This window comes from Rhopalosiphum maidis, chromosome 2, assembly GCF_003676215.2.
Source record: "Rhopalosiphum maidis isolate BTI-1 chromosome 2, ASM367621v3, whole genome shotgun sequence".
Taxonomy (NCBI): domain Eukaryota; kingdom Metazoa; phylum Arthropoda; class Insecta; order Hemiptera; family Aphididae; genus Rhopalosiphum; species Rhopalosiphum maidis.
In genome coordinates this window covers 51,310,503-51,326,989 of record NC_040878.1, presented here as the reverse complement: position 1 = coordinate 51,326,989, position 16,487 = coordinate 51,310,503, and the positions used below count along the sequence as shown (strand labels likewise).

The 16,487-nt window shown below is 28.2% G+C and overlaps 2 protein-coding genes across 13 annotated transcripts in view; one reads left to right on the top strand and one right to left on the bottom strand.

Moving 5' to 3' along the window:
- Nucleotides 1–9,950, top strand: part of LOC113554043 (RNA binding protein fox-1 homolog 2-like) — a 37,603-nt gene extending 27,653 nt beyond the window's left edge. For 9 of the 12 annotated variants that reach the window (XM_026957711.1, XM_026957710.1, XM_026957709.1 and 6 more), the window contains 3 exons: nucleotides 2,638–2,876; nucleotides 5,917–5,989; nucleotides 8,288–9,950. In XM_026957711.1, the coding sequence (XP_026813512.1) occupies nucleotides 2,638–2,876; nucleotides 5,917–5,989; nucleotides 8,288–8,329 (354 nt within the window). In that variant the 3' untranslated portion in view covers nucleotides 8,330–9,950. Of the gene's footprint in view, nucleotides 1–75; nucleotides 1,081–2,637; nucleotides 2,877–5,916; nucleotides 5,990–8,287 lie in introns of those variants that run through there. The other 3 variants (XM_026957713.1, XM_026957712.1, XR_003405227.1) reach the window with 2 other exon arrangements.
- A 506-nt stretch (nucleotides 9,951–10,456) lies between these two features.
- LOC113551275 (protein HID1) lies at nucleotides 10,457–15,840 on the bottom strand. The gene is made up of 15 exons (XM_026953430.1): nucleotides 15,557–15,840; nucleotides 15,279–15,492; nucleotides 15,058–15,203; nucleotides 14,944–14,997; nucleotides 14,527–14,695; nucleotides 13,916–14,124; nucleotides 13,656–13,859; nucleotides 13,498–13,588; nucleotides 13,204–13,434; nucleotides 12,979–13,143; nucleotides 12,684–12,920; nucleotides 12,148–12,296; nucleotides 11,722–11,846; nucleotides 11,411–11,569; nucleotides 10,457–11,327 (listed from the first exon to the last, which is right to left on the bottom strand). The coding sequence occupies exons 1-15, from the start codon at nucleotides 15,620–15,622 to the stop codon at nucleotides 11,264–11,266; spliced, it is 2,283 nt and encodes a 760-aa protein (XP_026809231.1). The 5' UTR covers nucleotides 15,623–15,840; the 3' UTR covers nucleotides 10,457–11,263.
- Between the last annotated feature and the right edge of the window lie 647 nt (nucleotides 15,841–16,487).

Genomic DNA, 16,487 nt, shown 5'->3' with positions numbered 1-16,487 from the left:
GCGTTCCTTTTCTATATTTTAACATGAACAATTTGCTCAATTCATTCCAATCGTCATTCTTGAAATTCGTTTTAGAAAAAAATCTTATGTGTAACGGATTACAAAGGCTGGAAAAGGGAAATATAACGTGAGTTTTATATACGAAAAAACATGACGAATGGCATGGCCGGCCTTTTTTTCTTGACATCACCGCTTCTATAATGTAGATGCACTGAGAAATCAGTGTCTTGATCATATTTTATATTTTATTATATGCGGTTACAAAGTAATATTTGTACATACCTATATTATATTAATTTTATTAACACCAAATTCTGTTATTCGGAATTTTCCTGAAAGTTTGTACTAATCGGTTACATATATAGAGCGCTAATCATTATTTATTATTAACACTACGTTATACATATATATTTTAATTTTTGCACAGTCTTTGATTCCTGTGATTTTTTTTTTAAATTTTTTTTTTTTTAGAACATTAGGCATTTGTTGCCTGATTTTAGAATCAATAGCATTTATAAACATTAATGACACATACACTCACATACACATAGTACATACGTGTTAAATTATTAGGTATACATAGTGATGGGTATATTATGCATTGAGATCGTTTTGTCAAATTTTAACAATTAATTAAAGTTCTTTTATAATATTATGTCTACAACAACAATAGCAAGCACTATTATACATCCCCGTTTACCAATTCATATACATAATCCATTTACTTAGCTATGTTTTAATACGACGTAATATGATGTATATGTGTACACTTTTAAATGTTTACACTAATATATTGTTAGTCTATAGAGTGAAAGGGTGAAAAAGATATTCATAAATAATTCAAACAACACGATTAATGTGGAAATGTGTCGCTACCCCGAAGTGGTAATTGGCATCAGTTGAGTATTTAATTTCTACGTTAGACTTTGATTGGTATAAGACTGTGCAACATATTTAGTGTTTATTTATTTATTTTTCGGTGGCGGAATCGTTTGTGAAATTTTTTATATATTGAAATGGCCTATTAAAAAAAGTAAAAAATAATAATAAAATATTGCATGTAACAAAAAAATATATATACGAGCACAAACTCACTCGCTATAACTATTATACAGGTTGAATTATCTAGTATGTTTAACAAATTTTTTTATCGTATCTATATTTGTACAAGGAAAACAAATTTGTTGTTTATTAGTCGTTTTTTATAACCTAAATAATATGTACCTACATAAAATATATACGTACACTTAATTATTATTATTATGTGTATATGTATATTGTATTTTTATTTATTTATTTATTTTTATTTTGGGTTGCCTGTTATTTCTTTCTCCTTACATATATATATATATTGTGTATTGGCTGTTTTGTTGGGGAAAATGTAGACGAAAAGCTATGCTTGTAGCGTTTCACTGAGAAAATAAAAATTTCAAATTTGGGTATTATAATAATACATAATAATTAATAATTCATCTTAATACTATACTAGCCTTGGTTGAAAATAAATATATGCATATATATATATATATATATATTTATGTATATGTATATGTATATATATGTATAATTATGTGTCTTTATCATTTATTTGTGTTGCTAGAAATGTACTGCTATCTATCATATATTATTAAAAGGAATATTTTAGGGTGATATGCCACATATTAGCTGAACGTACAGCTAACTGTTGCATGTGAAATGGTTCATAGTGGTTTTTTATTTTATTTTTTATTTTTGTGTATCCATATATTATATATATAAATATATATATATATTAGAAAGTTTTCGAATAATTTTTATTTATAATATTATAAATTAATAAATAGGTATATGTTTACAAATTTATAATTATTTATTTTTTCGTCTTGGTTATTTGAAGCCGTATATTATCTTACATCTTTAATAATATCACAATAGTATTTAGAGGTTTTTAGAATTCAATTACACTATACTGGGCAAGTTATAATTTCATATAATATTTCTATTGTCCATATTATTATTATATGATGTACACTGATATATTATTAATTATTATACATTGTGCACACTGTAAGCTATGGCTTACACCTCGCGATTTTCTACTTTTTATCGTTTATCCTCTCCCGTTTATTAATTTGCCTATAGTGTATGTAATTATTATTAAATTAATATTGTTTTGTTATAAGAAATGTATGTAGTTTTTGAATTATTATGACATACATATTGCCTATATTCAATTCTTGTCCAATTTTGTGTTGATGAATATTATATTAATATACTTACAGGTGGATTTTATTTATTTTGTATTTTACCTATTTTTTGTTCGCTGATATATTGGTGGTTTAGGGTTGAAACTTATTCTACATAAGTAATAATGGAAAAGCGCAACTTAACGTTATATATATATATATATTTATTATTATATCGATGTAATCGTTATATATTAATTATTTTTCATTTGCTAAGTACATTAAATACTTTTATACCATACTATATATATATATATATATATATATATATACAACAATAATAATATATAATAATAATAATATAATGCTTGATTGATTCCGGTATAACGCGTCCACGTGTGATAATGTGCCTGCATTTTTTTTTTTTTGTAAATGTAACGAATTTTTGTTTTACTAATCGTTCCAAAAACAGGTAGCTGCCGCAGCAGCAGCCGCGTCACCCCTACTTAAGGCCGCAGCCGCAGCCCAGGGGACTCCAGCGTTGTCGTCCGCCGCAGCGGTGGCCCAAGCGCAACAGGCATCCTACGTTGCCGCCGCCACGTACACAGCCGCAGCGGCTAGAGCGTATAACGCGGCGGCTGCAGCCGCCAACAACCAGATGGCCAACCCGGCGGCCGCCGCCGCTGCTACGTACACGGCGTTGCCAGCTGGGTGAGAGTCATAATAAACTATATCATGACGATGATGATAAATTATGTATCCCCTTATAAATTATCTACATAATACGATGATATTATTATTATTATTATTTCACCAAACACACGCTGCACGACCGTCGTCATGATCAGTAGCTCTATACACATTATATAATTATGATTTAAAATAGCAAAAAATAACGTTTTTCATGTCCTTAAAAACGTACTCAAGGATGGGGTAGTTCATAGAGTTAGATCGCTCCACCATTGATTACTAACGTGGCATACTGGCATGTACATTTAATTCTCAGAATTCTACCTCGAAAACAACTAACACAACTTATAAAAGTATTCGATTATGTATATATATATATATTTGATATATAGAAATATATTAAATAGCTCCTTACTTTCATGTTTGGGATTTAAAAAAAAAATATGCCCCCTACCTTTTAGAGCATTTCTAATTACACCTCTGTATGTAATAGTAAAGTTGAAAACATAACTATCAACGACCACCGGCCAGAAACATATTTTGGGAAGAAGTTACCACTGTAACTTCTCAGTAACTTTCTCTAGTGATTGCTCCCTAATCTTTTTCCCGTTTAACATATCATATTTTATACCTAAATAGTAAACACCCAATATCAAATGTTTAGTTTTCACAAAAATAACTATAAAACATAATTATCTTGTATTTTTGGTATTTTGTGTTGACATTAGAAAACAATGAAATTGTTTTAAAACCACCTCAATTTTTTTTAAAAAAAAAATAAGGTATCCAATTTCGTCTAAACATAATAATATACTTTTATAATAATTAAAATACCGTAAAAATACATAACTTTAAATCGCCTTTTAATTTAAGTTCAGGCTATTGTTAAGTATAAACAAGCATACAGATAAACATTATTTTCCAGACTTCTAATTTTTTTTTTTTTAGCTGCAACCGCGCTTAATTGATTTTAATTAGTTTAGACAGCCGCGTGGCTGTTCGCGTCTTTTTAAACTTCGGGTTTTCGTCATTTTTTACAGTTGTTGAGGGTATGAAAAAAATTGCCAGCCGGATTTATTTCACCATCGAATATTTGATCACTCACTCAAGTCTAAATTCAACAAGCTGCGGGAAATTTGAGAACATAAAACGCTATACGAGTGGTAATACCATCATCGGACAAATTGTTTTTGCCGCTGTGTCGGTATTTCGATGTCACCAATATTATTGTTAATATATCCAATAGATTGCGTGCTTATTCTATCAAAATACTACTTCATCATATCATTATTCTTTTCCACGGTGGAGTTTTCGTGTCATTGTATCACATTATTGTATAGTGAAAAATTAGTTTGATATATATACACCGCACATATATATACCAATAAAACACTCGTAAATTTGACATCAGATACATCATATATCATATTATTATAATATATCACTATATATATACACCCGACTATAAACCCGTAATATACTGCTTCACATATCTCATTTTCTACCATTACACGTGTTACAATATTAATTTTTTTTTTATCAGATTTATTCGTATACAAATTGGACAATACAGCGATCAACATAAACACATTATTTATTCATCACAATTTTACCGCGGATACTAGTTCTAATAATGCAAGCCCATAAACATAGGGGTAGGGGTTTAAAAATATTTTACCTCCTCCCCCTTCGAATTTAATCCTAAATACGTGCTTGCAATAATGTCTGCCTTAAAGCGCTGAAAAAAAATCATACCATAGAGTTAAAAAATTAAAAACTGTACTGAGTAATCCATTTGAATTAATGTTTATATTTTTGTTAAAACTATTCCGTATTCATTATTAATTTATTAATGTGTTTATCGTTGGATCTCTTATTGGTAATGTTATTTAATAATTTATTTATATACGAATATACGATATATTATATACTGACTTCACAATATGCGCGCGCACGTGTCTTTATTCTTAAAGATCTATTCTTTATTAGCTGAATGTGTTGTGAGGCCCATTACCTTCTTGAAAATTAAATAATAATAAACGATTTCACATTTAAACAGCTTTTGTCTTAAATGGTAATTTTGTTATTTATTCAACTTTTGCATATAACAATATCGTCAATATCATAATTATTATAGTAAAATAATAAAATGTATGCCAAAATTAACAGAATATTTCACGATAATTTATTATATTACATAGAATAATTGATTGTAATAATTATTAGTTATTACTAATTGTTATTCGTATTATATTATTGTGTACCTTTTTGTGTGCACAACGACTAAGTTTCCATATTAAAGGTTAAAACCTTTATTAATCGGCAATAACGTAGCTTACAATACATATATTTTGTATGTTTTTTCGTATGTTTAAATAAAATACGACACTTGCGTACGTGCATTATGTATAAACTAATGTTATGAATTATATATTATGTGTGTATAGAAGCGTTTAACTGATCACGGCGATGGAATTGTACATTTACTTAGTTAGTGATGAGTAAAAGAAACTGCATGCAAGTACATATTTTTCTTTTACTGTAGTGTAAAACTAAAAGCTTTTTATTTTGTGTTAATTCGTTCTGTATTTGGCTTTGTATAGCTTATATATATATTATTTGTCCATACTTTTTAGATTAAATATTTTTATTTATGTTTTGTGTAGTCTTTTTCGTTCAATGTGACTTCCGCATTTTTTACGTGTTGTGTGAATTTTTGTTTTGTTTTATATATTATTTATTTAATTTGTTTTATTCCAATTAATTAATTATTTTGTCAACTGATATCATATATTCATTTATAACGTTCATATAAAGGTGATAAGTCACTTCAAAGAGAAAAAAATATTTATTTTGTTTGTTTTTTAATTTATAGCTTTGATTAGTGTTAGGTAGGTTAGGATTGATAAATTTTAAATAGTACGAACTAATTCTGTATTTTTTAAAAGACATTTTTAGCTTAAATTTTACCATGTATACCATAAATTGTCTATACCTATTACGTATGTTTAAATCAACAACTAATTTTGTATTTTTTTCTTTTTAACAAATGTGTTTTTAGATATACTGGGCGTGAATACACCGCAGAATCATACTTAGCTAGTCACGGTATTGGTCCAGTCACTGGATACGGGGTCAGTATATTATTATCTTATAAACACACACATATTATATACATATAATATTAAAAGATTATTGATGTGAAATTTTTACCGTGGCACTCGTTCCTAAATATTTTACCATTCGACCGGTTTTTCGGCATTCGAAACTTACTGCTTAACCATGATTGATTTAATAACTATAAAAATAAATATTAAATATTACATTTTTATTACAGATAGTTTTATTATCAAATATTTTCTTTACATTTATAAAAATCTATTCATTATTTAATTTTTAAGTGAAAAAATAATTCGAAAAGTTCGCATAAATTAATTTATGCGTATAAACTGATAACCGTTTATCCGTAGAACTATTTAACTGAACCAATTTTACCACTTGATTTTCAGTGCCTATGAGTACTGGGTGGCCACAACGAGGCTCGTGAGCCGCACGCGGCTCTTGACATTAAGCTTAGAGTAAAATTATAATTAAGAGGACATTATACCCGCATGTGTTGTCTCTCTTACTAATGTAGATCATAGCAAATTTTCGTTCAGCAGAACACATTTTGTGATGTTAGCTTTAATATTGGAGTAAACTTACCTATTATCAAATTTAAAGGTAAGAATACTATCTAAGGAATCTTATAGGCTTTTATTGATGTATTAATTTTTAAGTGAGTTATGGTTATGTAAAATATTAAAACTTTAAAATGCTCGTAACTCACTTAAAAATTAATATATCAATAAAAGCCTATGAGATGCTCTAGATAATATTCTTACCTTTAAATTTTATAATAGGTAAATTTACTCTAATATTAAAGCTAATATCACAAAATGTGTTCTGCTGAACGAAAATTTGCTATGATTTACATTAGTAAGACAGTGACAACACATGTGGGTATAACGCCCTCTTAACTTTTTTAATTATTTTATGAACATTTCTTAACAATGTGGCTCACAAAATTATTGTTAGTGGCCATCCCTCTACTCTATAGTATAGAGTATAGCCTGCAGTCTAGCTTCTAAATAATTGCTACGATAGTGCACAGTGATTATTAGCCTTATAGAGGTCTTGAGAGACTACCCTATAATAACTAAATATTGCTGCGATATAATATTATTAATATTCGTCGTGTTCATGTTATAAAATATGATCGAGTATAATAATATTATGCCAATGATAAATGATGAATGTTGTGTAATTTATATTATCGCACTCTTAAGGACGCCTAAAATGCGTTTTCATTAAAATTAATTGGATTTATATCATGTTATCGAGTATCGTTCTGTACTGGTTACTGAATTAATTGTATTATTGGCAAGTGACGGACCATAAAATAATTTGCAAAATTATTTATCTGTGTCCGGCCGATGTAGTTATAAATGATTGTTGGCCCGAAACGATATTACTTTACACTAAAAAAAACCTCTTGCGTTTAATTAAAACAATTTATTGTTCGTCTATTTTTAGTTGTCGGTGGCGTGACGAGGTCGGAGGTGAACATATCAATTTGTGACTATTACTCCTATCATAATCTTAAAATATAAAAAAAAAAATTCATAAATTTGATCTATTTTTTCCACCATAAATGAAAGTGAATGTACAACCGAGTACCACGAAAGCAGGTTAATCGGAATGCAGCACATGACTGAATAATTCTATCACCCTCCAAAAAAAAAAAAAGTCTAATTATTTATTTATACGCTCACTAAGATGGCGATGTCAGCAGCCTCGGATCGTCGTTACGTCAAATATATGAAATTATAATGTCGCTGCCTATAAAATATATGATAACTTAAAATGTATCATGTGCGTATAAATATACTCAACTTCGAGATATTTATACTAAAGTTATTAAAACTAATGCTATTTTTTTCATTTTTAAATTGTTAATGTCGAGAAATATTTAATTCACGGATTCATTATCTTGAAAAATGTTATAATAACTAAAAATAATCTTGTACTAATCCCATTGTACTTAGACAGTTAGACCTCATAGGTTACAGAAACATAATTGTTCACCAATATAATTTTGGCATAGGTATTAATCAATAAACAATAATTCTAAAAGATTCCATACTTACCTATATGTGTAAGAAACTATAAAATGTATATAGGAACATTTTATTTTATAAAAAAAAATCTGGCTAAGTAAACAAGCTGAGATATTAATAAAATGCTGTACGCTATTTTTTTTTTGATTAAAGGACCACTAGATTATTCTGTAAGCAGATTATCTCAATTGTTGAAAATTATTTTTTAACGCTTGTACCTTTACTATATTATTATTGTTTAATACAATGTATTGTTTTTGTATTTGATTTCAGCCAATGTACCGAAGTGGCTACAACCGATTCACCCCGTACTGATTATAATATATAATATAATAATATTATCCTATGAGATTATTATATACATTACGATTAATTATAATTTTTACTCGTGCATATATATGTAAGAAGGCAGCCATATAAAATAATATATATATATATATATTAAATCCATTGATATACATAAATATTTGATAACGCGGTGAAGAGATGAATTTAGATTAATGTCTCTCGTCTGATACTCCCTCTCCTGACCGTGTGAACTTGGGCAACGATTTTTGTAATATTTTTTAAAAAATCATTTAACACCATTTAAACATAGATATTATATAATGTACATTGTACTTATTACACGATTAATTAATAATTGTAGTCGTTTGCATTTATCTCTGTTACCGACGTTGTTAATATTGCGTAAAATGTATAAAAGCTGACCACCCCCGATCCTTTATCCTTCACCTCGACCGCTTGACTTTTTTTTAAATAGTTTAATTATTATAGGTATTTATGTATATTAACGATTTAGGACTCCAAACCCTTTCCGAATTTTGTACATCCATATACTTTGTACGCCATTTATTTATTTATATTATTATTTTAATTGTTATTATATGATTATTATTATTCGATTTCCAATCCCTGCTGACCATCACTTGCTCCTTCTCTACCCCGTTTCCAAATATTGTTGAAATACATTAATAAATAGTAACTATGAACAAAATATCATGACAAAAATATATATATATATATATATATATAAAAAAATTACCTTAGATTATGCTTATATTTGTATGATTATAATACATTATATTTGTTATTATTATTATTTGACATAAAATCGTTTGAATCTCGATTGATGGACATTCGTGAGTTGGTGGGGAAAAAAAGAATCTCGACAGTAATAATTATTTTTCATAGATAATGATGGAATAATAACAACATCGAAAGGCGTTGGTAGTGGGTTTTCTCTTTTCTAAGAGTAAAATTTTATCGCCGCCGTTGCCTTTTGATTACGTTTGTTGCTAAAATACTACCTTAGACCACGATTATTTTAGCGACTTTGTGTGTATATATATATATGTTCATGTGTATATATATTATTTTAAATTATAGGAAAAACGATCTGAATGTTCACCAACCAACAATTATATATTATATATATTACAGCTCTCTCAATTTGTTTGTTTATATGTTTTTTTTTTTTTAGTTCATTTTTATAATAATATATTATAATTTTAAGTTTTATTATTACTATTATATTTTTTCTTTTTTACGGAAGCTCCGAACAAGAAACATCACACTTAGATTTTTTTTTTTTGTTTTTATAATACAATTATTATTATCATTATTATTATATATATATTACTATTTTAAATTTCTGTACAATCGTGTCTAGTTAATTTATTTATTCTGTTAGCGAGTACAAAATGGCGATATAATATTTATTTATGTATATTATTATGAATAATGATAATAATAATAATAGCGCACAACATAATATTATATACATTTTTTTTCTAAACAAAAGGACCGCACAAATATTATCGTGTTACGAAACCAAAAAGAAAAAATAATTTAAACAAAAACAATTGTGTACCAATTATTCAATTGTTAATATATTATTATAAAATATATACTTTAAATCCAAATTTTGTTTATCCCTCCCCTTGTTATTATTATAATTTGTAATGATATTTTATAAAATGAACAATTATTATAATATTTTATGGTTCAAATTTTGAAAACACATTTATTTATTTCCTTTTCCAATCTAATATGTTCCTTTGTTACACTTATTTATCAATCATAATATAAAATAATAATCAGATATGACATGTAATAGTATTGTATTTACCATTTAATACTTAATACTTTTTTTTAAATTGTACCAATCACCGAAATAGCTTCCTATGTCATACCATTGATTATAAATACTATAGCTTATAGATATTAAGTAAGATGATAATAGGTTTTTTATATAGGTGTTCAATATCTCTCTTAAGTTATTGCGATATTAATATATTTAAATTTACCTATTTTGATTTTTAACGTTAGTTAATACCAATTTTTAACTTAGACAATAGAAATTGAAATAAAATATACAGCATCAGTTATTCATATATAATTTATATGTATTATGTATAAATATATTTTATTTTATCAGAAATAAGTTAATAAAATACTGTTAATCTCAAAATAGTTTTTTGGTATACATTTAATAAACATAAATATTTAAAAATAACAAATCATAAATTAGACTTATGGAACAAAAATGCATCTTAAAGTGATATTATGCCTGTTGCCGTTATCATTTATATGTACTGAGTATGCAATGCGATATAGTTATTATATGCAAAAAGATTAAACTTGAAGATGATTTTGCATTACATTGGTTGCCAAAAACTTTTTTAATATATTATAAGTAAAATCACAATTTAAAATTAGTTTTATTCACAGAAGCACCATTGATCTAGGTCTAAGTATAAAATAGTATGCAACATTTTAAAATATTTAATAAATATTAATACTCGTAGTAAATTATAATTCAATAGGGTTTTCTATATGAAATAATATTAACATTTTGAGATATTAAAAATAATTTATGCTGATGATTTTTTTTATTTTAATAATGTTATCTTTAAGATATAATTTCTAGAATTTTTTATTCTAACCAATGTTCAGAATACATAGTTTCATAGAATATATCAATATATTAACCAATTTTACATAGTTCAGATTTTCAAATTTGGGTTGCATGTACATAAAATATGACTAAAATGCATTTTATCAATGGGCATAAATCACTTTAAGATGCTCACATTCAATAACACCAAAGAACTCAATAAAATCCAAAAGAGAAAAAAAGCTCACACTTAATAAAAAAAAAAAACATATGCATAATGCATTAAAGAATTGTTCTCATGAAAATTGTCTTCTCAAAAATCAAAACAAACAACAGATATTATAAGAATCTTACATGCGTTGTATTTCAAAAAGTTTTACTTCGGTGTCATACCAAATAGGCGGATCAATGTTTCTGGAAAAAAAAACGATATCCTTTTTATATACATATATAAACATTAAATCTGAAATTTGTTTGAAAATAATTATTATCAGTACCTGAGAAATATAACAGCCCACATATATGTACGAAACCAAGCAGTTGTTCCTGGATTAGACTGATACTTTCTTATGAGTATTGGATGAGGGACTGGTAACAGTCCTACTAATGTACCATGTTGCAAGAATTTTAGAATTTCACTTTCATCCGTCAAACCTCTAGAAATAACATAAATAATATGTTCATTATTCAGTTTAACAATATCATTTATAACATGATAATCTATTTATACAGCCATTGATATGAAATTTAAATGTCAAATAAATGGTTATGGATTGTAACAAAAATAAAATGTAATAAATCATTATACTTGTCTATGCATATTTTTTCCACTTGAGGCACTAGCACTTGGAGTAATCGCATAATTGTTTGTAATGGCAACTTTTCCTTCCAAGATCGCACCCACTCAGTAGTTGGAGTCCATTCTGCATCATTCTAGATATGTTTACACACAATCAAAAGTTAAACACATAAGTATACTAATATACTAAGATTTCATTGGTTTTTAATTTTTATAATATATAATGAGCCATAAAGTAAAGAAAATATAATAAATAGTATTATTTATTAGTTAATATTATCTAAATACTTTATAACATCCACATAATAAATTTAATATTTTTAATAAATATTTAATATAAACTAATGGACTAAACACAAGAATATTAATTTATTATTATTTCAAGCTCTTGATTATATTAAATTAAATATTTATATTATGTAAAAAATTAAAAACCTTAGGCGACGATGTTGTTGGAGAGCAATCTCCTTGGTTAGAAGATTGTTTTGTAATTTCCTTTGTCATGCCATTAGACATTACCAGTTCAGCGGGTAAGGTTAAATTTCCCGGATGAGCACTTTCACGTTCAGTTATTTTCATTACACCTGGCATTTGTTACATTACACCCAGTTAGCAAAGGCAGAACAAATGCATGTTATAATTTAGAAGCATTCTAAGGAAATAATTAGAGTCTGACTTTTTATAGAAGCACAAATTATGATCATATTTTTATCCACTTAAAAACATAGAAATAAGTTTACTTTACATATTATTGACCATTAAGCAATATTACTAATTATCACAATTTATAAGTATTCAATAGTTATTTCAAGTTAAAATTTTTAATTGCATCTAAGAAAATTTAAAAAGCATATTAAGTAGAACATTTTTAAGAATTTTAATCCATAATTTTAAGGTTTTAAATAGCAAAAAGTCTAGACTCTAGTTATAAAATGGTTACATGGTTAGTTGTTTTTAAACAGTCTTCTTACCTGGAGTATCAGGAAGTGTGGCATTAAGAGTTCCAGGCTCGGCAGGCAATGCAGGAGTAGACCCTTCCATACTAGGTGTTTCAGTAGCTGTTAGACTAACAGAGCTAGTGGCTTGCATATTTCTTTTTGCTTTTTTAGTTAGTGATTTAATAATAGTATTGTAATCAGTTGGCAAGTTTGCTAAACTATGAAAAACTTGTCTTTTGCGAATAATTGTATATACTAAATTTGAATTACCTAATGAAAACAAAACATGATTAAAATATTATCATAATGTGAGGCAATAAGTACTAACCATCAAATTGGTATTGTATAATATTATTAAATATTTCCAACAAGAAAAAAGCAAGGTGATTGGCAGATGGTGAAGAAAACAAAAACCATGGAGTTGTAAATGCATCCACCAAATGTAAAAGCTTTGTACTCGATACCATTGACAAGGTTTTTAAATATGGAGAGACTATAAACAAAAACACTACAAATTATTCTGAAATTATTGTAAATCCAAAATTATACTGACCATTTACTAGGATTGTAAGAAGACAGTCGAAAAGTGGTTGCATTCTGTTATGCCCAGTAGTGATAATCTTATGAAACACAACAATAAGAAGATCTGCGTGTGTACCACTAAACACTGGTATATCCATAGGTATTGTTGCAGTGTATGGCTTGTTGAGACGTACTCCAAAATTTCTCTCACCACTAAGTAATAACAAAATAAATACTCCTATGTGCATAAGACCAATTCGAGCTGAAAAATAAAATTTTTAACCTAAATGTAAACATTGAGCAATTTTTTATTTTTTTCACTTACATTGATCTGCTCTGGAATCATTTAAATGATACAAAATTGGTACTAAAACATCAAGGACATCACTACTTTTGAGTACAAAATATAGAAATTTCTATACCAAATAAATAAATAGTTAATTTTAACCTCTCCACTATAAATCAGATAGTTTAAACATTTACTTTATTAAATTCACAGATTTTCCAAAAGAATATCAACAGCTCTTGGTGGAATTGCACTTTTTTTGTGGAATGTGGAAGATAAGTCTGTCGTAAGGGGTTCATTAACAACCTTGTAAATCCACTTAAAATAAATGAAAAATCTTCATCTCGATGAACTCTTGATAAATAATTAATAAACAAATTATCTATGGCTGCTTCATCATTCTACAACACAGAACAATAAAAATATAAAATACAATGCATAATATATTAATATATACCTGTTGAACATCAGAATCCAAAGCCACAATAAGGATTTGTAGACACATATCAACTAAGGGTTCAGATGTGTCAGCAAATAGAAGATGATTGTACGGGACACCCATGCCAATAGGATCGTAACCGCACACAGTATTCAAAAGAGATGTAAGCATAGGCAATGCATGGCGATTTTCAGCTGAGGTTACATACTGTACCCATCTATTACCATCTAAATGTATAATGTATTTGTGTTAAAAATGAGAACTTAATCAAAATACTGGATGATGTTTAGGACATCATAGTTGTATTTGTTATTTTTATCTTACAATTGCATAACAGCAAATTTACACTCAGTAACTCACATTTAGCTTTATAAATTATATTAGTGAGAATTGACTTATTATCAAACACGAGGATAAAATCAATGTCTATGTTTTGTTATAAAAGGTGTTTTACTGCTATTTTTATTTTCAAGCAAGCTATGAGCATTTTATTAATTTATAGCATTGAAACATTTACTATATACTAATACAGCCTATGAATATTTGAACCTAAATTTGCTATATTTGTAAAATAAAAAATCTGAAGTGAGACGACAAATATGGATATGGCATCTTCGCAAGAACTTTACTTTGATTTGGTGAGTATATAGCTTGACTGAAACACGTCAACAGTAAACGCAGCAGTTCAGTGCGATTTGATTCAAAAGTAGCATTTTTTACAGGAGACTGTGCAAAACCTACTCCTTTTTCCCAAATGTATTCACAACTATCTACTGCATGTAAATCTTCTGCTTTATCCTAGAAAAACATGAAATAAAATTATTATAATCCAAACTGCACATTAATAATTACTTACTTATTTGTTTAAACATACTTTTTAAATTGCTGATTTTATTAAATTTAAGTAAGTAAACAAAAATGAAGTACATGATTTATGTTTACTTTAATATTAAATATAATATTTAATTTGATTATTTTAGAGATAGTTATGAATTTTTTTTATTATTACGACACAGTTTTAAAATAAAATAAGAACTGAAACTTACCGGCCCAGTCTTACGATTCGATGCGACTGTGAAATCTGGGCAAAACAATAAATCCTGAAAACAAAATCTATGAAAATCTTAGAACACTGAAAATCTTTCTGTTGGTATACATACACATATAGCACTACATAGTGAATGTGCCAATGGAATGGGCGGATCACCTTTGCCAGCTGGCAAACTGGACCAGAATATGTTCTCCCAATCTGGTTCTTCAAAGACATATGGGAGCACTCTAGTCAACAGTCGTGAGCAATTCAAGACTAGTAGATGAAACAAAAAAAAAAAAAAAAAATATTGAAACCATAGTCAAATGATATAAACAAGAAAGTATTCACCTGTATTTTGATCCTGCTGTGTGCGACAGCTGTTCTCCACAGCTTTGACAAACTTCTCGACCGCCTTATAGCAAAGCGTGGCCAAATTAGCTGGTACATCTTCCCTAAGTAGCCGAATTTCAGAGGCCGGCACAAGTGTAAACACGTCCTGCACATTGGTTACGGTCTCCGACCAAAACTGATCCCAAAAGTCATTGTCCTCAGAGCTGATTGTCTGTGTGCAGGACATGCATGCAGGGTTAGAATAGACACATACTCATATCACTGTTCAAACTTACCTGGGTCTTAGATGTTAGTTGAACAACGGCTTTTCGGAACACCAGTTTGGTGTCAGCGTTGCCCATTTCTGGATTTTTTGTATTTACGGGCGGTGATGAGCTCTGGTGTACGCAACGGTCGTATTACAGGACGCAGGTCACAACAGCAGACGTCGATGTCGCTGTCACTATGTTGAGGGAAGCGGGAATAAAAACATTGCGATTGCTGTAGTTGCAATGATGTTAATTTATTATTGTTATTAATTATTATTTATTATTCGATTCGGAATAGGTTTCTGTCCCGTTCTGATTTCAGTTATCACTTATCAAGACGATGACGACAATAATAGTAATTGATAACGTGGCGGTTATATAGTATACTATCTTGAATCGTGATATCCACCTTTCGATGAGGCTTATCCACGATGTAGAGAATACATTTACATCGTGTCCACAGAATCATAAAACGACTATATATATATTATGATGTCGCTCCTGTATGATATACTTGTGGGCTTAACGGTAAAAAGCTTAAAAAGTCTATTTCTGTACGTATAACTATGGCTTATGTGAAATATGTACATTTAACCATGCGTATAACTATAAAACATACAAGAAGCGACACTAAAGTCTACGGTAATATATTATGTTAGATTGTTAGAAATCTAACAGCCTTGGCTAGGAATTAATCAATGAGGCTCGGTCCAGTAAAACGATCTTGTCTTACAAAGAATTGGCATGTGCCATTTTTATGGTAAATAATATCGTACCTAATACTTTAGATGACATGCTTTATTATCGACATATATCAAAAATGAATATTATTAAATTTCTTATCAAAATAAGTGGTCAGCATGCTCAACTGTTTATTTTAGAGGCTGAAATGCTGAGACGCTCGAGGACTAGAGAGTGTCTTACCACTCTTACCTTAATAAAACGCGTTGTTAATCCA